Here is a 25,543-nt window from a genome sequence, read left to right as displayed (position 1 = left end):
TTTAACCTTATGAGAAGCATTAAAATCACTGAACTACATTGCGTACATGGCACAGTCCACACAGTAGCACAGAGATATTGAAGCTTGTGGATGTGGTGCCAAGTGAACAAACAATTTCAGGTAACATCCTCTGGCTCAGACTGCCTCACTGCATTCATATATGAGGTGATACTTCCTTTAAAAAATTGACATATACTGAGATCTTAAATGGAATATTATATGAATAAATTAAATGTGTGGTACTGCCAAAGGAACCATGTTGAAATGGTTACTTGAAGAGCAATCAAGAGGAACTCAGTGTATTTAATGTTTTTTGAGATCCAAAAGTAATTCAAGATGATGCTACATATGGGGTTATAAAAAGTTAACTTATATATTAGCATGCATGCTAACTGGGTCACTTTTAACTTAGGCCATAACTTCTGGAGCATCACAAGGATCAGTGCTGGGGTCTGAACTATAACAATGAATTGAATGAAGAGACTGACTGAGTTAGGTAAGTTGGAAGTGAGCTGTCAAAAAGACTGCAAAGGAATACATATAGTTTGCTGGCATGTGGGAAAATATGAGGTTGCGCCCACTCTGGCAAGAAGAATAGGAAAACAGATTATGGAGACAGACTGCAAAATGCTACGGTACAGAGGGATCTCGCTCTTATACATGAATTGCAAAAGTTTAGCATGCAGTTAAATAAATAGGAAGGAACAGAAGTCTTTACTACAAGAGGAATTCAGTATACAAATTGGTAAGCCTTGGTGCAAGTTCAGACTGCATGTGGAGCACTGTACAGTTTGGTCCCCTTACTGGCAAAGGGATACAAATGATTGGAGGCTGTTCAGATTTTATAAACCTTGAAGTTGTCTTATGAAGACAAGTTGAATTTATATTCATTAGAATGTCTAACAATGATTTGTGATTGTTTTGAAACATGAAAGATTGAGGGGTCTTGTCAGGACAATGGTAAGAACTTATTTATTTTCCAAGAAGTGAAGCACAGGCTGAATGGTTTCCTTCCATACCATTGGTGCTATGTCATAACCATTCAGGGGCGGCACAGTGGTTAGCACTGCAGCCTCACAGCACCAGGGACCCAGGTTCGAGTCCAGCCTCGGGCAACCATCTGTGTGGAGTCTGCACATTCTCCCCGTGTCTGCGTGGTTTTCCTCTGGGTGCTATGGTTTCCTCCCACAGTCCAAAGGTGGGCAGGTTAGGTGAATTAGCCATGGTAAATTTCCCGCAGTGTTCAGGGGGATGGGTCTGGGTCTGGGTGGCATGTTTCAAGGGGCAGTGTAAACTTGTTGGGCCGAATGGCCTGTTTCCACACTGTAGGGAATCTAACCGAATCATTCATAGAACATAGAACACTACAGCGCAGAACAGGCCCTTCAGCCCTCAATGTTACGTCGACCTGTGAAACCGAACTGAAGCCCATCTAACCTACACTAATCCATTACCATCCATACTTTTATCCAGTGACCATATGAATGCCCTTAGACTTGCCGAGTCTACTACTGTTGCGGGCAGGGCATTCAATGGCCTTACTACTCTCTGAGTGAAGAGCCTACCTCTGACATCTGTCCTATATCTATCACTCCTCAATTTAAAGCTATATCCCCTCGTGCTAGCCATCTCCATCCAAGGAAAAAGGCTCTCACTGTCCATCCTATCTAATCCTCTGATCATCTTGTATGTCTCTATTAGGTCACCTCTTAACCTTCTTATCTAGAACGAAAACAGTCTCAAATCCCTCAGCCTTTCCTCACAAGACCTTCTCTCCATACCAGGCAACATCCTGGTAAGTCTCCTCTGCACCTTTCCCAATGCTTCCACATTTTTCCTATAACGCGGCAACCAGAACTGTTGGCAATACCCCAAGTGCGGCCGCACCAGAGTGTTGTCCAGCTGCAACGTGACCTCTGGCTCTGAAACTCAATCCCTCTACCAAGAAAACCTAATACACCGTACACATTCTTAACAACCCTATCAAGCTGGGTGGCAACTTTCAGGGATCTATGCACATGGACACCGAGATCTCTCTACTCATCCACACTACCAAGAATCTTACCATTAGCACAGTACTCTGTATTCCTGTTACTCCATCCAAAGTGAACCACCTCACACTTTTCCGCATTAAACTCCATTTGCCACCTCTCAGCCCATCTCTGCAACTTATCTATGTCCATCTGTAACCTGCAACATCCTTCCACACTATCTACACTTCACCGACGTTAGTGTCATCTGCAAATTTACCAACCCAGCTACATTTAGCACATAAGAGGTTCACTCACTGAAAATTATAGAGTCAAAGAGCATAGAAACAGGCCATTCAACCCACCATATCTGCGTGAACTATTCAAACTATATTAATTCTATTTACCTATACTTGGTCCAATACCTACCTGCCCTGGCATTTAAGTGCTCATCCAGGCGCTTCTTAAACGTTGAGAGACTCCCTGCTTCCACTACGCTCTCAGGCAGTACATTCCATATTTCTATCACTCTCTGGGTGAAAAAGCTTTTCCACAGATCCCCTCTAAACCACTTACTCCTCACCTTAAACTTACGTCTCTGGTCTGAGACGCGTTTGACAATGGGAAAAGCTTCTTACGATCTACCCTGTCCATGCTTTTTATAACTTTGTTTAATTCAGTCTGGTATTCTCTGCTCCAGATAAAACAAACCCAGCCGAGACAATTTCTCTTTATAACAGAGACTTTTCATCTCAGGCAACATCTTGGTGAATCGCCTCTGCACCATCTCCAATGCAACCACATCCTCCCGATGGTGTGGTGATCAGAACTGCATACAGTATTCCAACTGTGGCCTAACCAATGCTCTGTAAAATTGCAACAAATTGCCTGCTCCTATATTCCATACCTGACGAATGAAGGCAAACATCTCATGTGTCTTCTTCACCAACCTGCCCACCTGTGCTGACACTTTCAGGGGTCTACGGACTTGACCATTTATTCATTTCCTTCTTTGCTCCTCAGTACTGTGAAGGGACTACTATTAATTGTGTAAACCCTTCCCCTAACAGACCTTCAAAAACATAGCACCTTACACTGACCAGGATTAAATTCTCATCTACCACTGTTCTGCCCAATTCACCAGCTGATTAGTTATACTGTAGCCTGAGACCATCCTCCTCACTATCAGCAACTTCTATTTTCATGCCATGTACAAACTTATTAACTATATCTTCTACATTGATCCCAGTCACTAAATACATTTGAGGATTCCAGCATCAATCTAGAATGTTATTTAGGAAAAATTAGCTGGAATTCTAAAAACATATTCTCAGGATGCATGCATTTGAATCTATTCATATAGGTGCAGGACATTGATTGGTCGACTCCTTCAGCCCATGTAAAGAACCCCTTTCAGAGGCTGTCGCTTGTTCATTCACTTTAATTTGATTTGATTTGGCTTATTTGATTCCAAAAGGAGCATAAAGGGAGACTCGGCTCTTGTCAGTGTCCTGATGTCAAGGCTAGGAGATTCAAGTCCAAGCTACTTGTTCCAGAGGTGCATAACAGTATCTCTGAACAGGATGAGGAGAAAATATTTATAAAGCAACACAAACTCAGGGCCAGAATGGAGTCAGCAGTTTCATCCATGTAACATTTCATTGTGAATCAATCAATAAAAATAAAGGACTGGCTTCTGCTTTCTTCTTTCACTAACAGGTTATGAAGAGCATGACAATGTTATCTTAGTTTGATAGACTGGGAGGACTCAATGTTCAATGCAGCTTCCTAGCTAAGTTTCATTTCAGCAAGTTAAGACAACACATGCTCCTTGTACCTTATCCATGCGGTCACGATGTCGGACCTCCAGTTGCTGTTTAGCCTTTGCAAACCGGGCATGTTCATTTTCATCTGCAGGTGTCTCAAAATAAACATCCACTTCATCTGTTGGTTGAGGAGTTGAGAGAACTGCAAAATAGAGGTATGAGTCAGCCTCTGGGCCTCTGCACATTCAACTTAGGCCATGCATACTCTGAATTTTACAGCAAACAAATTATGCTCAAAATTGAGATGTTATTTTTCATTTATAGAACAAGAATTTCCTTTGTCGCTTTTCTGAAAATACTTGGTTATAACACTGGGTATAAATCTCATCCCGTAAAATGTGTCCAACAAACTGTTGCGTCAATAAATATTAAAGTTTCAGAGATGACTTAGAAAAGTTAGCTTAGTGTCGACCAGGTAGGGACGGTGACTTCAAATGAGGCATGCATGTTGTTACAATCCTTGTAGGCATGGCTTAGCTTTTAAAAATCAAAAAATTCAGATTTTAAGACTCTCACTATAATAACCAGACTAAACACTAATTTGTACATAAGTAGAACTTTAAGGCACAGAACAGAATTTTCCGCTATTCCTTTTCACCTTAGCAGCAACTCTGCTTCATCAGCATATGTAAACTGTTCTGTCCCTCAAGTAGTCATTTGATTTTCTAGTACCCGATCCAAAGTGATCTCAGCTCTCAAGGATTCACTCGCCTTTCTTCCATAGCCTTGACCCTGGAATTATTTTTCCCAGTACAGCTTTTCCTAGCCATTCTCCCTTCAGCACCAGGCAAATTTTCCAACTCAATTTAAAATCCTTGCAAATCTAGTATTTTCGACCAGAGGGTAAGGTCTCATCTGCTTTCACTGTCGATTAATTATAGACTCCTTTTGTTTCAGCCACCTTTTTTCTCCCAGATTCCCAGCAAACTATGCCCAAATTTCAGTGACATCTTCAAAACTCACCCCACTCAAAGCCCATCTCTTCATGGCAAGACAAATTATATGGGTCTTATCGAGTTTTGAGATGATTTGTAGCTCAGGTTGAGTTTCTGGATGTGAGTTTGCTCACTGAGCTGGAAGGTTAGTTTTCAGACGTTTCGTCACCATTCTAGGTAACATCATCAGTGAGCCTCCAACGAAGCGCTGGTGTTATGTCCCGCTTTCTATTTGTCTGTTCAGGTTAGCATATTGCACCCATAGGTGCTAGCGACTATTGAGAAGATTCGTAGCTCAGGTTGAGTTTCTAGATGTGAGTTTGCTCCTAAACAGATAAATAGAAAGCGGGACATAACACTAGCGCTTCGTCGGAGGCTCACTGATGATGTTACCTAGAATGGTGACGAAACGTCTGAAAACTAACATTCCAGCTCAGCGAGCAAACTCACATCCATATGGGTCTTGTATCAAAATAGAAATATGAACTGCTAGCCACAATGCCTGAACTCTCTTTTATCTTGGCAAGAAAAGGAACAACTGAAGAGCATGGAAGTTTATGATCCAACATTCTCATACTTTCCTGGGACTTGGAAGAGAGGAAACACTGTAAACACAGATGATTTTCCACCATCTTCCCAGAAAAACAACCAAGGCATCACTTTAATCTTTCGGTTGTGCATGGTTTGAGCACCACCTCTAGGTGACACAAAGAGCACTCAAGGCCAAAAAGGAAGCCAGCATCATTCAAAATGACTAAAACTTTTTATAATGACTGTGATAAATTGACATTTTTCAGGTAAAATGAAAAAGACAATTTTAAATATCAGTATTTTTCTTTCTTCAAGTTATTTAGGTTGATTTGTGGAGAGAAATTTTGAAAAACAAGATTAGCAACCCCAAAGGTCAGCAGAAAAGTAAGAATAAAGTGTTTTTTTTAACTAAGGCCATAATGTACACTTTAAAATCACTAATATAAATATTCCAAGCAGGAAAATCAATCACCATAAGGGAACAAAATGGAGCATATGATGCTGCTGTCCGCAATATGGACTAAGTTGTGAGGGAAACTGGATGAAAAGCAGAAGGAAGCAGCCAAGGCTGCAAAAGGGATCAGAGATAACAAGGTGTAAAGCTGGATGAACACAGCAGGTTAAGGAGCATCAGAGCAGCAGGAAAGGACGTTTCAGGTCTGGACCCGAAGAGGGATTGATAGTTGTTCTAAAAAAAAATTAACATGAAATCTTTTAAAAGCATTTTTTTTAGTCGTAACATAATGAGAGTTTAGGGCCAGCGTGTTTTTCTAAGAGTGAATAACAAGAGTTGCAAGCCCAGGGAACCCTGGATGCCAAGGGATATCAAGAGTTTGATAAAGAAAAAAAATGGAAGCATGTGTTAGGTAGGGATAGCATTTATAAGGAAGTGTTTAAACAAGAAATCAGAAAGGCTAAGGAGATCCACAAAATATCTTTATCAGACAGGATTAAGGTAAAGCCTCAGGCATTTTATAAGAAGAGCAAAAGGATCACCAGGGAAAAAAATGGGACCAATTAGAGACCAATGGGCAATTTGTGCACGGAGCCAGAGAATGTGGATGATGTCTTAAATATGAATATTTCTGATCACAAAGGAGAAACACAGTAGCTGGAGATTTTAATTGTGATGGTGAGATTTTAAAGTATGTTCAGGTTACTATGGAGGGGTATTATAGAACATAGAACATTACAGCACAGTACAGGCCCTTCGGCCCTCAATGTTGTGCCGACCTGTCATACCGATCTCAAGCCCATCTAACCTACACTACTCCATGTACGTCCATTAGATGTATTCCAGGCTGTTATGGAGGAATGAGAAGATTGCTGCAGCCCTGGCAGATATTTAATACAAAAGACAATAGGGGCTGCAGTAGGCCATTCGGCCCTTCGAGCCAGCACCACCATTCATTATGATCATGGTTGATCATCCACAATCAGTATCCTGTTCCTGCCTTATCCCCATAACCCTTGATTCCACTATCTTTAAAAGCTCTGTCTATCTTGTTCTTGAAAGTATCCAGAGAGTTGGCCTCCACTGCCTTCTGGGGCGGAGCATTCCACATATCCACCACTCTCTGAGTGAAGAAGTTTTTCCTCAACTCTGTTCTAAATGGCCTACCCCTTATTTTTAAACTGTGTCCTCTGGTTCTGGAATCACCCATCAGCGGAAACATGCTTCCTGCCTCCGGAGTGTCCAATCCCTCAATAATCTTATATGCCTCAATCAGATCCCCTCTCATCCTTCTAAACTCAAGCGTATACAAGCCCAGTCGCTCCAATCTTTCAACATATGATAGTCCCGCCATTCTGGGAATTGACCTCGTGAACATACGCTGCACTCCCTCAATAGCAAGAATGTCCTTCCTCAAGTTTGGAGACCAAAACTGCACACAATACTCCAGGTGCAGTCTCACCAGGGCCCTGTACAGCTGCAGAAGGACCTCTTTGCTCCTATACTAAATTCCTCTTGTTATGAAGGCCAGCATGTTTTCTTCACTGCCTGCTGTACCTGCATGTTTGCTTTCATTGACTGATGTACAAAAACACCTAGATCTTGTTGTGCTTCCCCTTTACCTAACTTGACTCCATTGAGATAGTAATCTGCCTTCGTGTTCTTGCCACCAAAGTGGATAACCGCACATTTATCCAGATTAAATTGCTTCTGCCATGCATCCGTCCACTCACCTAGCTTGTCCAAGTCACCCTGTATTCTCATAACATCCTCCTCACATTTCACACTGCCACCCAGCTTTGTGTCATCAGCAAATTTGCTAATATTACTTTTAATGCCTTTGTCTATATCATTAATATATATCGTAAACAGCTGCGGTCCCAGCACCGAACCTTGTGGTACCCCACTGGTCACTGCCTGCCATTCCAAAAAGGGAGCCGTTTATTACTACTCTGTGCTTCCTGTCAGCCAGCCAATTTTCATTGCAACTCAGTATTTTGCCCCCAATACCATGTGCCCTAATTTTGTTCACCAATCTCCTATGCGGGACTTTATCAAAGGCTTTCTGAAAGTCCAAGTGCACTACATCCACTGGTTCTCCCTTATCCATCTTCATAGATACATCCTCAAAAATTCCAGAAGATTAGTCAAGCACGATTTCCCCTTCATAAATCCATGCTGACTCTGACTATTCTGTTACTGCTATCCAATACTTCGCTGGCCGCAGATGAAGGGCCAGCTAACTGGAGGAGAGATAATGTAGTTCCATTGTTCAAGATGGGTAACATGGATAGACCAGGTAGTTTGTAGTCAGTGATAGGGAAATTATTTGAAAAATTTCTGAGGTACAGGATTAATCAACACTTGGGAGAGCACATAACAAGAACAGAAATTGCTGGAAACACAGCAATATCTGTGGCAGTATCTGTGACGAGAAAGCAGCATTAATGCTTTGCGTCCAGTGACCTTTCTTCAGAACACTTCTGAAGAAGCGTCACTGGATCTAAAGCGTGAACTCTATTGCTTGTCACAGGTATTGGCAGATATTGACTTTTTCCTGGAATTGAAGTTTTTGTTTCTGATTTCCAGCTTCTGCATACGGATTTATTGAAGGGAGAGCCTGTCTGACTAATTTAATTGAGTTTTTTGAAAGGGGATGAAATATATTATGAGGGTATTGCAGTTGATGTGGTTTACATGGACTTCAGTGAAGCCTTTGACAAGGTTCTGCATGGAAGGCAGCCCCAAAAGCTAACTGCCTATGGGATCCAAGGCAAGTTGGCAAACTGGGTCAAAAATTGGCTGCAAATAAGAGGCAAAGGGCGACAGTGGAGGGTCGTTTTTGAGATTGGAAAGTTGTGACCAGTGGTGTATGACAGGGATCTCTGCTGGGACCTTTGCTGCTTGATATTAACAATTTAGATGTGAATATAGAAGGCATAATTAGTAAATTTGGAGATGACATAAAAATTGGTGGTGTTGTTGATTTTCAGGAGCTGATGTTATTTGGAAGGTCTAGTAAGGAAACAGTCAATGACTCAATGAAATTAGGGTGGGACAGTATGCACATGCACACCATCACTATACATGGTATGCATTGACACCTGCAGTCCAGATGCATCCTTAAGCCTAAAGGAACAACACTCTGAAAGCTTGTGTTTTCAAATAAACATGTTGGACTATAACCTGGTGTCATGTGATTTCTGACCTCACCTACATGATTGTGGTAGGCCTTTTTGTTAAGTGTCCTTGAGAGGGCAATGACAGCAATGCAGTAACAAGCAGCCAGATCAACCAAAAGACAAAGCCTTTTATTACAGTTATCACATTTTTTAAAACCAGTATTCAATTTCTCAAACAGCCACAATTGGATTTCAACAGTGTTTTGGAGTCAATGACTTCATGGCATAGTTGAAAACAGTGTGCCGGGACCAAGGAGTTTAGAAGTTCACATACATCAGTCCAGGTTGGGGATATTATGTCCCCTGCTATGTGGTAAACTGCTCAGTAACTTTATCCAGTTACATCGTACAAATTAGGAATCTCCCATATTCCATCTGCATTTTTAGCTCAACTCTCAGATCGCCAAAACTGACCACACTCTTGGAAGGGAAAATATAGGCCTGAAATGCTGATTGTTATCTCCTGCCCTGTGACCTGCAGATTGAGCTCAATGATGGGCCTTTTCAATACTCAAATGCAAGACCTGATAGTAGGGTTGGGTTATGAGAGATAATGATAAACAACATCAGCAGTTTTCCCAGGCATCACTTCCAAAAAGGAGAAAAATTGATGGAGACAAGGCAAAAAGAATATGCATTGGTAGACAGCCGAACCAGTCAATAACACTTATAACAGCAATCAAAATACTCTCTACTCATACTTTTGTGTCAGTAGTGAATCATATCCTGGGAACACTGATAAAATGGAAGAAATATGACCAGGCTGGACAGAATGATAGCTGAAGGATGTGAAACTGTTGTGTTCCATCTTGGCAAATGGTTAAAATATAAAAATCACATCAAGTACCTCAGACTTGAACAAAAGATCTGAAGCTCCACATATTCTGAATGTTCCATACCGCAGGGCAATCCCATATTTTAGTCTAATTTATGATCTACACGCTTACCTTGGATTTTCAAAAGTTGTTGATCAGGACAAACATTTGACAGCGAAGCTGATTACATACATAGACAAAATGACAGAAAGACATCACAGGAAAAGTATGAAAACGGTCAAAGAAAATTAGCATCCCCAACAGGCATTTCAGATCTAGAAGGATGTAAACCTATAAGAGGGTGATAGCAAAGCCCAAGGAGGAAAGCACAAATCTTTAAATCACAAGGACTAGTGAGTTACAAGGTAAATTGGTTGATTGGTCAGGAGAGATTGATACTAAGCAGATAGGCTGCTGCAGCAAGTAGCTGACTTACTCATTTGTTTACACACAGCCATACAGTATTCCTCGGACTCAAAATTGTTTCTGTTGCCTCCACAACCTCCATAGACGAACCGAAAACATTTCTTCTTGTTGATGTTGAAATACCAGCGAGGCATCATGGCCCGACAGGGACCAGTCATAGCCTCCTGAGAGCAGACAACTGTGTGGAGGAGATAGGATAGAGCATCAAAAGAGGGCTTACAGGTAGACCAATCCTAGGATAGATTCCACAGGCAAAACAACGGGGCACACTTTAGGTCAAATAACAAAGAATCAAAACTATAAGAACCTTGAGAAAGCAGATCAGCAAAGACCATTGCTCTGGAGTATGGAGCAAACTTTAAAAAGTTCAGTGCGATATTCATGCTCACTCAGACGCAGCTGGCACAAATTTGCACACTTCTCTAAAACCACAGTCGTTGCAGTAACTGTTTGATCTTGGAGGGCTACTTGAAAGAAACTTGCAATCTTAATAAAGCAGAAGGTACACAGAAAGAAATGATGACTAAAGCAGGAAGTCCCATCCTGCTTTTTATCTAACTAGTCAACTCAAGTTCTGGTCCTGCATTAGTAAGTTATGGCAGCTATGAACTTAATGAGCTCCAGGCCAATAATTTCCACAGTGCTCCTATTCATCAATAACCTGTATTCCTGTAGCATCATTACACAGTAAAATATCCCAAGGCACTTCGTAGGAGCTACGAAACAAAATTGCAAAGTGATACCAGGACAAGTTTGAAACAGCTTAAGGAATGAGCAAGAGATGAAGGGCAAATTCCAGGGTTTAAAATCTGAACAGTTGAAGGAACACCTGCCAATAATAATGATTAAAATCATGGAACCACAAGAGGCCCATATTATTGGAGTGCAGAGCTGTTATGGTCACAGAAACGGGGGGCGGGGGCTGGGCTATGGAGGGATTTAAAATTAAATTACTGTCAAATCAGGAGCCTAGTAGATGAGCAGGAGTTTGATAGGTGCACAGCGCCTGGAAGAGTTAAGACATGGACAAATGGAAGTTGAAATCACAATGCTGCTCTGTGACTGAAAGCACGCAGTTGGTCAAATGAGTCACCAACGTTGCAAACAGTCCAGTTCAGCCTCAGTCTATTGCCAGTGAGAGGGATGGAATCAGTGGAAGAAAATGGCACAGTTAGTTACAAAGTGGAAACTTTGCCCCTCAATTAAAGGTTGTTTGCAACATCAGAAGGACTGAGGAGTTAGGGCCAGGGTACGATTGGGCTGGAATGGCTTGGAGAGTCAGATGTGCCAGAGGGATGGAGTATTCAGACTCCAGTTGATCGAAGCAAACCCACGTAAAAAGGGACATACATTCTCTGTGCTATCAGTCCATGTTTTTGTTGGTTCTGATAGAACCAGCAGGATGAGTTACTCCAGACCCTATCCTAGAATAGCACTACTGCTAGATTTCGATCTGACACTGGTTGTTCATTGCTATTGAAATGCCAAGGCCATTAGCTGCAATGTTCCCACTATTTTGTTGTAAGAAACCTAGCTCATTAATTATTGGACATCAGACATGCATCACAGTCACAGTCACACAGGAAGTTATTTATGGGATAAGGATTGTTTCAGTTCTCAAGCAAGGGCAGAAAGCCAACTGGACACTCCAAAGTTGGAATTTCAGCAAAGATAAGCGAGGATTTCAAAGTCAACCATATTATCAAGAGCTCTGGATAAGGAAGGTGAAGGAGAACAAGACCTTGCACGACCAATTTAAAACGTAAAACTTTGATGACAATTAACAGTTAACTTCCATATTTCATACCATAGGAACACAGGTTGAGGGGCAGAATTAGGCAATTTGGCTCATCAAGTGCTCTACATCATCCAATCATGGTTGATATGTTTCTCAGCCTCATTCTCCTGCCATTGCCCTTGCCCTGTCACCCTTGATCCTCTTATTAGTCAACAGCCTATCTATATCTGTCTTAAATACACAATGACTCCAGTGCTAGCAGCACCCTGCTAAATCTCCTCTGCACCCTCTCTAAAGCTTCTACATCCTTCCTATAATGAGGCGACCAGAACTGAACACAATATTCGAAGTGTCATCTAACCAGAGTTTTATAGAGCTGCAGCATAACTTCGCAGCCCTTAAACTCAATTCCCTTGCCAATGAAAGCCAATACACCATATGCATTCTAGAGTCACATCAACTTGGTGGCTACTTTGCGGGATCTACGGACATGGACCCCAAGATCCCTCTGTTCCTCCACACTGCCAAGCATCCTGTCATTAACCTTGTATTCTGCAATCAAACAACTTTGCAAAATGAATCACTTCACTCTTTTCCAGGTTGAATTCCATCTGTCACTTCTTTGCCCAGCTCTACATCCTGTCAATGTCCTGTTGCAATCTACAACAGCTCTCCACGCTATCCACAACTCCACTAACTCATCCTTCAGAACTCGGAGTACAGACTCTGAGTCCTCAACAAGCCCCTCATTGCTGGGATCATTCTTATAAACTTCCTCACAATTTTCCAAGTGTGGTCTGATCAGAACCTTATACAGTCTCATACATTTCTGCTCTTGTAATCTCACCCTCTTTAAATGAATGCAAAGACTTCATTTGCCTTCCTAATTGCCAACTGAACTTGCATGTTAAGCTTCAGAGAATCCTGAACTAGGATTCTTAAGTCCCTTTGTGCCTCAGATTTCCAAAATCTTTCTCATTTAGGAAATAGTCTCTCTCTCTCTCTTTCTCTCTAATCTTCTTATTTGCGCATATTCTCACATATTGCCAAATGGCCTAATTCTGCTCCTATATCTTATGATCTTATGCAGTCTAGAAAAGCAAGTAAGACTTTTGACTAAAGCTTCTCAATATTAATGTTGATTTCTCTTTGCACCTTGTCAGCAGCTGTAACGTTGCATCCTGCACTCTGTTTGGTTACCCTGATGCACTTGTACAGTACGATCTGACCGTAAAGCGGACAAGTCAACATTTTTCACTGAACCTCGGTACACATGACAATAAAAAAAATCAAATCAAATAGGATATGGAATGTACAGGAAAGAAAAGGAGGGGGGCAAGGGAAGAACGAGGAAGTCTGAAATATCTAAGACATCTGGAAGCAGAGGGCAGGGTAAAATATGAACAAAACCATTTGACAGCATCAAACATCTTATTCAGAAACCCACTATCACTCCATGATAATGACACGAAAAGTAACTCACTGCAGTTAGACAGAACAAATTATAATAAGACAGGCAAGCTAGAACAAAGGCCAGTAATGTTAATCGTCAAGTTGGCTTGTTAAAGGTTAGCAATTTTAATGGCAAGTTAAATACTTCAAAGTACAAAAGTTTAAATGTTTTATTTACTGCGTTTTATAAGTTACAGTTTCCAGGTTACAAGCATCCAAATCATCCAGCTTGCATTTGACCAAATCAGTTTGGGCCATCTGTATCCCAATTGTTCTATTCTGTCACTGGATAATCTACAGAGCGTCGACAAAGGACAGAACAACCCCAGACCGCCCTGACCAGAGACAAGCCTTGACCAAGGACAGTTTGAGCCCACAGACAGCACCGATGGGACAGGGAAAATGCAGTTTGTATGGTCCATGTAGGCACCATTGATACAGTCAGAACTAAGGAAGTTATTCTTTATGATGCTAGATAATATTAGCACAAGAGAGCCAAATTATATATATTCAGGAAACCAGGGCACAGAAACAGTTTGGTTAGAGATGAGGGAGAGCTGACAGACAACATCATGACCCATCAGAGCATGTACGTATGACAAAATGACCCCACAGATGCCTAACAGAGAAAGAACAATGTGCCACCAGGACACACCAACCCACAGTACACCAGAGGTCACAATGAGCTCAGATGCTAACAGAGGGCAAAAGTTACATTTACAGATCCTGACTCCACAAACCATATGCAGTATCATCTCTCCTGTGCTTTGCACAGTATGCATTTTCAAATGCCTGAGAATTGCTGCAATTACCCACATTTGCCGATTTAGCCTAAATCTAAAAGGTATCTTAACACTAAATTATCTAATATTTCTAAATTTATTCCGTGAAAAGAACTTTTTTAAACCAATAAAACAGACCTTTCATTGGTATGTGCTTCAGACAAGCTGCGTTTAACATTTCAGAATGTTTTATTCTTCTTTAACATTTAGTTGATACAAACTAAATATTTCTTCAACTGAAATCATGCACGTGAATCATGATCAATCCCATTGATTCCACTACACAAAAACTAACAAACTTTGAACGGCACCACAATTTCTCTTCAGCCTGTGCAAATCGCGTGTAACCTCAAAATGTTTTTCAAACTGCTGTAACAGAAATCTAATTTTAGAATCAATAGACAACTGACAAGTGAAATGAATTTGTGCCTATCATTCAGTTTGATGTAATATGTAAGGCCTCATACCTTTAAATCTCATTCAGAAAATATGGAGACACTTGGTAAATTTTGAAAAGGGAATCATCCATTGGAGACAGAAAGTCACCAATTTCAGGAAATAAAGCATGGAGGCAGGTGCACACACAGAACATGTAACATTGCACTGGCCTCAGTCACAGCATCTTTGATTGTAGGCACAAAAGTCTGCAGAGCGCACCAAATGATAAACTGAAAGAGCTGGAATTTTCTGTCACAACTTTTGACAAAACTGCAGATTACAAGGTCCAGGTTTTGAAGCTTCAGCAGCAGTGTGCCTGGTGTCCTTACCTGAACTACAGCAATTTGTTTGACTTTTAACAGTCCTCTGGGTAATAAATGCCACCTGGCCGGTGACGCCCTCATCTCATGAATGAATAAAGTAAAAAAAAATTGACAGACTGGGGCACACTCCGCGAGGTTGAGATTTATATGGATAGCATGTTTAGAGAGGTGGTTACATTGCAGCTGAAGGATCCGGAGACAAGAAGAGAATGAGTGACCACCAGGCAATCAAAGAGAAACAGGAAGATAGTGCATTAGATCCCTGAAGTCCCACTCACAAATCAGCTTGCCATTTTGGAAGCTGATGAACGTGCTGGTACCTCACAGGATTGCGTACAGAACCAAATGTCTGGCCCAACAAGCAGCCCAACTGTAAAAGGAGGAATGAATATGAAAACAACAATGACAGGGGTTTCAACAGTTCAAGGAACAGGCAAGTGTTTCTATAGCTGCCAATGTGACTCCAGGATGATGTGCTATCTCCCTGGTGCCAGGTTCACGGATGTCACTGACTGGCTACAGGCATCCTGAAGGGAGAGGGTGACAGCCTAAAGCTATGGTACACATTTGTAATAATGATACAAGGAGATCAATGGATGGGGTCTTGCATCAAAACTTCAGGGAGCTAGGCAGTGGACTAAACACCAGAATCTCAAAAGTTGTAATATCAGAATTACTCCTGGTATCAGAGTTCATTAAGAGGAGAATAGGGCAAATGAAGTCATAGAACAGTGCAGTACAGAACACAACAGACCCTTTGGCCCACGATGTTGTGCCAAACTTTTATCCTAATCCTAAGGTCGATCAAACCTCCACCTCTACCTTATACTATCATCCGTATGCCGATCTAACAGCCGCTAACGAGGCCAACTCCACTATCCTCTCCGGCAACACAGTGCACGCCCCGACCACACTCTGAGTAAAGAACCTACCTCCACTCACTTTAAACTATGCCCCCTCACAATTGCTATCTCTACACTAAGAAAAAGTCTCTGGCTGTCTACTCTATCTAGACCTCTGATCATCTTGTACACCTCTTTCGAGACACCTCTTAACCTTTGTCGTTCTAGAGAGAAAAGCCCTAGCTCTCTCAACCTTTCCTCGTTAGACCTTCCCTCCATTCCAGACAACATCCTGGTAAATCTGCATTGCACCTTTTCCAACGCTTCCACATCTTTCCTGTAATGAGGTGACCAGAACTGGACACAATACTCCAGACGTGGCCGAACCAGGCTTTTGTATAGCTGGTGCATAACTTGGTGACCCTTGAATTCAATCCCTCTATTAATGAAAGCTAACACCCCATATGCCTTCTGAATGACTCTATCCATCATGGGTGACAGCTTTCAGGGAACTGTGGACATGAACACCAAGATCCCTCTGCTCCTCCACACTGCCAAGAATCTTTCCGTTAACCCTGTAATCTGCTTTCAAGTTTGTCCTTCCAAAATGAATCACCCCTCACTTTTCAGGGCTAAACACCATCTGCCACTTCTCAGCCCAGCTCTGCATCGGATCAATGTCCCTTTGTAACCTCGAACAGCCCTCCACACTGCCCACAATGCGACCCACCTTCGTACTGTCTGCGAACTTACTAATCCACGCTTCCACTCCTTCATCCAAAATCACAAACAGAAGAGGACCCAGGACAGATCCTTGTGGTACACCACAATTAACTGATCACCATGTTGAATATTTAACATCCACTACCACCCTTTGTCTTCTAAGGGTCAGCCAATTCTGAATCCAATCTGCCACATTCTCCCCTAACTCATGCCTCCTTACCTCCTGCATGAGCCTACCATGGGGAATCTTATCAAATGCCTTACTTAAATCCATGTATACGACACCCACTGCTCTACCTTCATCCACGTGTTTGGTCACCTCTTCAAAGAAGAATTCAGTAAGGTTTGTGAGGCATGATCTACCCGTCACAAATCAATGCTGACTATCACGAATCAAACTGTGCCTTCCCAAGAGATCATACATCCTATTCTCTCAGAGCCCTTTTCAATAATTTGCCCACTGACGCAAGACTAACTGGCTTGTAATTTCCGGGGTTATCCTTATTCCCTTTTTTGAACAAGGCAATGATGTTGGCCTCTTTTCAATCTTTCAGCACCCTACGCATGGACAGTGAAGACAAAAAGATCATGGCCAAAGGCCCTGCGATCTCTTCCCTCGCTTTCCGTGTAATCCTTGAATAAATCCCATCAGGCCTGGGGAACTTCTGTCTTCAACTTCCTCAAAATTCCTAGCACATCTTCCTTACTAACAGTGACCTCCTGTGGCCAACCAGCCTGTTTCACACAGTGCTCCTCTACAACTAGCTGCTTCTCAGTTGTGAATACCGAAGAAAAGTATTCATTAAGGTCCGCTCCTATTTCTTTAGGCTCTGTGCACAAATTCCCTTCACAATCCTTGATTGGCCCTACCCTTTCTCTGGTCATTCTCTTATTCCTCATGTACGTGTAAAAAGCCTTGGAGTTTTCCTTGATCCTATGTGCCAAGGATTTCTCATGCCCCTTTCTGGCTCTCCTAAGCTCTTTCTTCAGCTCCTTCCTGGGTAATTTGTATCCCTCTAGAGCCTTTCCCGTTCCTTGTTTCCTAAACCTTACAAAAGCATCCTTCTTCCTCTTAACCAGTCGTCCAACCTCTAGAACATAGAACATTACAGCACAGTACAGGCCCTTCGGCCCTCGATGTTGTGCCGACCTGTCATACCGATCTCAAGCCCATCTAACGTACACTATTCCACGTACGTCCATATGCTTGTCCAATGACGAGTTAAATGTACCTAAAGTTGGCGAATCTACTACCATTGCAGGCAAAGCGTTCCATTCCCTTACTACTCTGAGTAAAGAAACTACCTTTGACATCTGTCCTATATCTTTCACCCCTCAAATTAAAGCTATGCCCCCTCATGCTCGCCGTCATCATCCTAGGAAAAAGGCTCTCCCTATCCACCCTATCTAACCCTCTGATTATTTTATATGTCTCAATTAAGTCACCTCTCAACCTTTTTCTCTCTAACGAAAACAGCCTCAAGTCCCTCAGCCTTTCCTCGTAAAACCTTTCCTCCATACCAGGCAACATCCTAGTAAATCTCCTCTGCACTCTTTCCAAAGCTTCCACATCCTTCTTATAATGTGGTGACCAGAACTGTACACAATACTCCACGTGCGGCCGCACCAGAGTTTTGTACAGCTTCACCATAACCTCTTGGTTCCGGAACTCAATCCCTCTATTAATAAAAGCTAAAACACTGTATGCCTTCTTAACAGTCCTGTCAACCTGGCTGGCAACTTTCAAGGATCTGTGTGTACATGGACACTGAGATCTCTCTGCTCATCGACACTGCTAAGAATCTTACCATTAGCCCTGTACTTTGCCTTCTGGTTACTCCTACCAAAGTGCATCACCTCATACTTGTCTGCATTAAATTCCATTTGCCACCTCTCAGCCCAGCTCTGCAGCTTATCTATGTCTCTCTGCAACCTACAGCATCCTTCGTCACTATCCACAACTCCACCGACTTTAGTATCGTCTGCAAATTTACTAACCCATCCTTCTACGCCCTCATCCAGGTCATTTATAAAAATGACAAACAGCAGTGGACCCAACACCGACCCTTGTCGTACACCACTAGTAACTGGTCTCCAGGATGAACATGTCCATCAACTACCACCCTCTGTCTTCTTTCAGCAAGCCAATTTCCGATCCAAACTGCTATATCTCCCACAATTTCATTCCTCCGCATTTTGTACAATAGCCTATTGTGGGGAACCTTATTGAACACCTTGCTGAAATCCATATACACCACATCAACTGGTTTACTCTCATCTACCTGTTTGGTCACCTTCTCAAAGAACTCAATAAGGTTTGTGAGGCACGACCTTCCCTTCACAAAACCGTGCTAACTATCCCTAATCAATTTATTCTTTTCTAGATGATTATAAATCCTATCCCTTATAACCTTTTCCAACACTTTACCAACAACTGGGCTAAGGCTCACTGGTCTATAATTACCAGGGTTGTCTCTACTCCCCTTCTTGAACAGGGGAACCACATTTGCTATCCTCCAGTCATCTGGCACTATTCCTGTAGACAATGACGAGTTAAAGATCAATGCCAAAGGCTCGGCAATCTCCTCCCTGGCTTCCCAGAGGATCCGAGGATAAATCCCATCCAGCCCAGGGGACTTATCTATCTTCACCCTCTGTAGGATATCTAATACCTCTTCCTTGTGAGCCTCAATCCCACCTAGTCTGGTAGCCTGTATCTCAGTATTCTCCTCGACAACATTGTCGTTTTCTAGAGTGAATACTGTTGAAAAATATTCATTTAGCGCTTCCCCTATCTCATCTGACTCCACACACAACTTACCACTACTATCCTTGATTGGGCCTAATCTTACTTTCGTGATTCTTTTATTCCTTAAATACCTACAGAAAACCTTAGGGTTTACCCTGATCCTATCCGCCAACAACTTCTCATGTCTCCTCCTGGCTCTTCTCAGCTCTCTCTTTAAGTCTTTCCTGGCGACCTTGTAGCCCTCAAGTGCCCTCACTGAGCCTTCACATCTCATCCTAACATAAGCCTTCTTCTTCCCTTGACCAGAGATTCCACCTCCTTCATAAACCATGGCTCCCGCACTCTACAGCTTCCTCCCTGCCTGACAGGTACATACTTATCTAGGACACACAGGAGCTTTTCCTTGAATAAGCTCCACATTTCTACTGCACCCATCCCCTGCAGTTTCCTTCCCCATTCTATGCTCCCTAAATCTTGCCTAATCTCATCGTAATTACCTTTCCCCCAGATATAACTCTTGCCCAGTGGTATACACCTATCCCTTTCCATCACTAAAGTAAACATAACAGAATTGTGATCACTATCACCAAAGTGCTCACCTACTTCCAAATCTAACACCTGGCCAGGCTCATTACCCAGTACCAAACTAATGTGGCTTCGCCCCTTGTTGGCCTATCTCCATACTGTGTCAGAAAGTCCTGCTGCACACATTGGACAAAAACTGACCCATCTATAATACTCGAACTATCGTGTTCCCAGTCAATATTTGGAAAGTTGAAGTCCCCCATGACAACTACCCTGTCTCTCTCACTCCTATCGAGAATCATCTTTGCTATCCTTTCCTCTACATCTCTGGAACTATTCGGAGGCCTATAGAAAACTCCCAACCGGGTGACCTCTCCTTTCCTGTTTCTAACCTCAGCCCATACTACCTCAGTTGACGAGTCCCCAAACATCCTTTCTGCAACTCTAATACTGTCCTTGACCAACAATGCCACACCTCTGCCCCTTTTACCATCTTCTCTGTTCTTACTGAAACATCTAAATCCCGGAACCTGCAACAACCATTCCTGTCCCTGCTCTATCCATGTCTCCGAAATGGCCACAACATCGAAGTCCCAGGTAGTAACCCATGCTGCAGGTTCACCCACCTTATTCCAGACGCTCCTGGCATTGAAGTAGACACACTTCAAGCCAACTTCTTGCTTGCCGGTGCCATCTTGCTTCCCTGAAACTTTATTTTGGACCACCCTACTCTCAACCTTTTCTATAATCGAACTACAATTTTGGTGCCCATCCCCCTGCTGAATTAGTTTAAACACACCCGAATAGCCTTAGCAAATTTCCCCCCCAGGATATCGGTACCCCTCTGGTTCAGGTGAAGACCATCTTGCTTGTAGAGGTCCTACCTACCCCAGAAAGAGCCCCAATTATCCAAGAATCCAAAACCCTCCCTCCTGCACCATCCCTGTAGCCACGTGTTCAACTCCTCTCTCCCTATTCCTCGCCTCACTAGCACGTGGCACGGGCAACAAACCAGAGACAACAACTCTGTTCGTCCTAGCTCTCAGCTTCCATCCTAGCTCCCTGAATTTCTGCCTTAAATCCCCATCTCTCTTTCTACCTATGTCATTGGTGCCAATGTGGGCCACGACGTGGGGCTGCTCCCCCTCCCCCTTAAGGATCCCAACAACACGATCAGAGACATCACGCACCCTGGCACCTGGTAGGCAACACATCAACCGTGAGTCTCTCTCGTCCCCACAGAACCTCTTATCTGTGCCCCTAACTATGGAGTCCCCAATGACTAATGCTCTGCTCCTCTTCCCCCTTCCCTTCTGAACAGCAGGGACAGACTCTGTGCCAGAGACCTGTGCCCCACTGCTTTCCCCTGGTAAGTCGTTCCCCCCGCAACAGTATCCAAAACGGTGTGCTTATTGTTGAGGGGAATGGCCACAGGGGATCCCTGCACTGCCTGCCGGTTCCCTTTCCGTCCCCTGACCGTAGCCCATCTGCCTTTTTCCTGTACTTGAGGGGTGACTACCTCCCTGTAACTCCTCTCAATAACCCCCTCTGCCTCCCGAATGATCCGAAGTTCATCCAGCTCCAGCTCCAGTTCCCTAATGCGCTTTTCAAGGAGCTGGAGTTGGGTGCACTTCCCGCAGATGTAGTCAGCAGGGACACTAGTGGTGACCCTTACCTCCCACATTCTGCAGGAGGAACATTTAACTGCCCTGACCTCCGTTCCCATTATTCTAAATTCCCAAGACTTAAAAAATAAAGAATAAAAAATAAACTTGTTACCTTACCAATCAGGCACACAGATCCTTTTTTTTTGGTTAGAGGAGGAGGATGGGTGGGAGACACTACCCGGGTAGTGTTTCGGGTAACGCAACCTCACAAATATGTTACCGCACTCACTCACCAGTCCCGTGTCCGCTCCTGATCAGCGTCCCTCCGCCTATTCACGAGGTAAGCTTTTTAAAGATTCAAAAACAGTGACTCACCGGCTTCCCGATAGGCCCCTGCTCCAAGCTCCCGTTCGTGCTGCTGCTGCAACCAGAAATTGAGAATCAAGGCTCCCTCACTTGACCCTACCTGCTATCGAGCACACGCTGTATGAATTCCCTAAACAATCTCCACATTTCAATAGTGCTCTGCCCTGACAGCATCTGTTCCCATTTTATGTTACCCAGTTCTTGCCTAACAGAACTGTAATTACCCTTCCCCCAATTATAAACCTGACCCTGCTATATGTACATATCCTTTTCCATGACTATTGTAAAAGTAACAGAGTTATGATCGCTACTGTCAAAATGCTCTCCTACCAACAGGTCTGACACTTGGCCCAGTCATTGCCAAGCACCAAATCCAAAGTGGCCTCTCCTCATGTTGGTCTATCTATGTACTGTCAGGAATCCTTCCTGAACGCACTGGATAAAATCTGCTCCATCTAAACTATTACAACTGAAATGCTTCCAATCAATATTTGGAAAGTTGAAGTCATCCATGACAACAACTCTGTGACTTCTGCACCTTTCCAGTATCTACCTCCCAATCCGCTCCACCACTTTGCTGCAACTATTTGGGGGTCTGTAAAAAAACCCCCAAAGCGACTGCTCCTTTCTTGTTCTGGACCTCAACCCAAATTGACTCTGTAGACATATCATCTTCGAACTGCCTTTCAATAGCTGCTGTACTAGCCCTGACTAGCAATGCCACTCCTCCACCTCCCCTATATTTTTTAAAGCATCTGAATCCTGGAACTTTCAACAACCATTCCTGTCCCTGAGTTACCAAAGTTTCTGTAATAGCCACAACATCATAGTTCCAAGTACTGACCCATGCTCTAATTTCATCCCCTTATTTCTGATACTTTTAGTATTGATGTATACACACCTCAAACCATCTGTGCGTCCACAATTATGCTCCATCAACCGCATTTCGTTATCAACAACCTCACTCCCTGCTGTGTATTTTGGAAAGGTGAATACCTCATCCTCTAAATTACAAATCTGGTTCCCTACCACCCTGCCGATCTAGTTTAAACCATCTAGTATGGCTCAAGCAAACCTCCCTCCCAGGATATTTGTGTCCTTCCGGTTCAGGTGCAACCCGTCCTTACTGTACAGGTTCTACCGTCCCCAGAATGTGCTCCAATTATCCACATAATGGAACCCTCCCTCCTACACCAGCTCTGTAGTCACATGTTTATCTGCACTGTCTCCCTATTTCTTACCTCGTTATCACGTTGCACTGGTAGTAATTCAGAAATAACTACCCTGTTTGTCCTGGACTTCAGCTTCCAACCTAACTCCCTGTACTTTTTTTACACATTCTCTGTCCCTTTTCTACCTATGTCATTGGTATCAATGTGTACCATAACTACTGGTTGCTCACCCTCCCCCTTAAGGATCTTGAAGATCCAAGACATCACGGATCCTGGCACCCAGGGGGCAACATATCATTTGTTTATCTCAATCGTGCCCACAGAACCGCCTGTCTGAGACTCTTACTATTGAATCCCCCACTACAATTGCTCTCTTATTCTACCCCCTTCCCTTCTGTGCCACAAGGCCAGGCTCAATGCCAAAGACCTGTTGGCTATGGCGATGCCCTGGTAGGTCACACAGCCCAACAGGATCCAAAACTGTAGTCTTATTATTGAGGGGAACAGCCACAGGGTATCCCTGCACTGTCTGCCTATTCCGTTTCCTCTTCCTGATAGTCACCCAGCTTCCTTTTTCCTGTATCGTGGGTGTGACCACCTCCTTATAACTCCTCTCTATCACCCCCTCAGCCTCCCGAATGATCCAGTTCCCTAATGTGGTTTGAGAGGAGCTACACTTGGGTGCACTTCCCACAGGTGAAGTCAGAGGGGACACCAGCAGTGACTCTTACCTCCCACATCCTGCAATAGGAGCATGCGACTACCCTAGCTTCCACTACCTCTACTCTAGATTTCCAGAAGAATTTTAAAAAAAAATCCCTACCTTACCGACCCTCCACACACAGTCTTTTATTTTGGTTAGAGGAGGGTGATGATGGGTGGGAGACAATACACGTGTAGTGTTTTGGGTTTAGCCAATGCCTGAATATACATCCATACACCCACCGCTGAAAACAAGGTAGCCTCTGCCTTCATGGCTCAAGAATTGGCACAGGATGGAGAGTTGTATTCCTGGATCCCTGTAATTGTTTCTGGGAATGTGGGACCACTACAAGTTATGTGACCTGAATTAAAATGGGAGTGTTCAACAATGCTTTTGGCAGGGGCAGAAGACACAGCGGATTAGTTCAATAGTGATAAAGTATATCTTAGAAAAGGAACCTCAGTAGAGGAAGTTTAGTCATGTCGTGTCTCAAAAATAAGGTCGGGCTGAAGGGTCTTTAATGCGACAAGTATTGTAGTTAAGATAGTTGAGTTAACAGTGCGGAAGTACAATGTTTTTGCCATCACAAAGACGTGGTTAGGGGGAAGAACAAGGTTGACAACTCAACATTCTGGATTAGAAGATCTTTAGGTGAGACAAGAGAGGGTTTTTGAGAGGAGGTGATGTCACATTATTACTATTACTATTATGACATACACTAGGATGGGGGAGCATGTTAGTGATAGCAAACACGATGCTGTGGATTTTAAGTTTATGAGAAACAAGAAAGATGGCCTGCAAGAAAAGTTGACAAATCCCTAAGTCTGAATCAGATCTATTCTAGGCTGTTTGTGAGAGACAAGTGAGGAAATCACAGGGGCCCTGACCCAAATTTTTAATTCATTTCCAGTCAGAGGGAGTTGCCAGACGGCCAGAAGGCAGCTAATGTGGTTCCATGTATCAAGGAGGGGCATAGAGATACCAGGAAATTACAGACCCGTGAGTCTTTCATTAGTGGATGAAAACTATTTGAGAAAATTAACCTCAATTTAGACGGGCAAGGTTTTATCAGAGATAGTCAGCACAGCTTTGGCAGTGGTAGGTCATGCCTAACAAATCTGGTGGAATTTTTCAAGGAAATAAACAAGCATGTAGATAAGGGTAATGTAGTTTATAAGGATTTCACTAAGCTACAAAGTCCCATACAGGAGAGTGATAAAGCAGAGAGTAACTCAGCAAGTTGTATAAAAAATTGGCGTAGAGGAAGGAGACAAAGGGTAGTAGCAGAAGTCAATTTGTGAGACTGGAGGTCAGTGACCACTGGCATACCATAGAGGTTGGCCCTAGGTCCCCTACTGCTCATGATAGTACATAAATGATTAGACGATAATGTTGGTGGGCGGGGGCTGATGACTAAGTTGGCGGATGACACCAAGGTTGGCTCAGCGGTCGACAGTGAAGAGGAAGGTCATAGGTTCTAGGAGGATAAAGGCTAAATGGTCAGATGGAATTTAACCCTGATAAATATGAGGTGATGCACGTGAAAGATGAAACAAGACATGGAAGTACTCAGTTAACAGCTGGGCGCAGGGAAACTCAGCGCAACGCAGAGTGCTTGGGGCACCTGAAGGTTGCAGGATAGGTTAACAGGGTAGTCAAGGAGGCAGTCAGGAAGCTTGCCTTTGAGGCACAGTTGACAAAGGCAGGAAGGCTATGTTGGAGCTACACAGGACTTTGGTTGGGCCACAGCTAGAGTAGTGTGTGCAATTCTGGTCACCTCACGCGAGGAAGGAGATGATTGCACTGGAAGGGTGAAGAGTTGCCTGGATTGCAGCACATCAACTAAGAGATTCTGTATGAGCTCTGGTTGTTTTCTTTGTGGAGCAGAGAAGGTTGAGGGAGAACCTGATAGAACCCAAAATGAGAGGCATGGGCAGGATTGACTGAAACCTTGTTTCCCTTGATTTGAAGGGTCAATAACATG

At 43.3% G+C, this 25,543-nt stretch overlaps 1 protein-coding gene across 3 annotated transcripts in view; it reads right to left on the bottom strand.

Moving 5' to 3' along the window:
* The window catches only part of aplp2 (amyloid beta (A4) precursor-like protein 2), a 233,397-nt gene that overhangs the window by 65,367 nt on the left and 142,487 nt on the right, over positions 1-25,543 (bottom strand). For 2 of the 3 annotated variants that reach the window (XM_048561995.1, XM_048561996.1), the window contains exons 7-8: positions 10,150-10,317; positions 3,808-3,938 (exon numbers count right to left, since the gene is read on the bottom strand). In XM_048561995.1, coding sequence (XP_048417952.1) covers positions 3,808-3,938; positions 10,150-10,317 — 299 coding nt within the window. The remainder of the gene's footprint in view (positions 1-3,807; positions 3,939-10,149; positions 10,318-25,543) is intronic. The other variant, XM_048561997.1, reaches the window with a different exon arrangement.

Source organism: Stegostoma tigrinum, chromosome 32 (assembly GCF_030684315.1).
Source record: "Stegostoma tigrinum isolate sSteTig4 chromosome 32, sSteTig4.hap1, whole genome shotgun sequence".
Classification (NCBI taxonomy): domain Eukaryota; kingdom Metazoa; phylum Chordata; class Chondrichthyes; order Orectolobiformes; family Stegostomatidae; genus Stegostoma; species Stegostoma tigrinum.
Note: the sequence above shows the minus strand (reverse complement) of the source record. Positions and strands in the feature narration are given on the sequence as shown.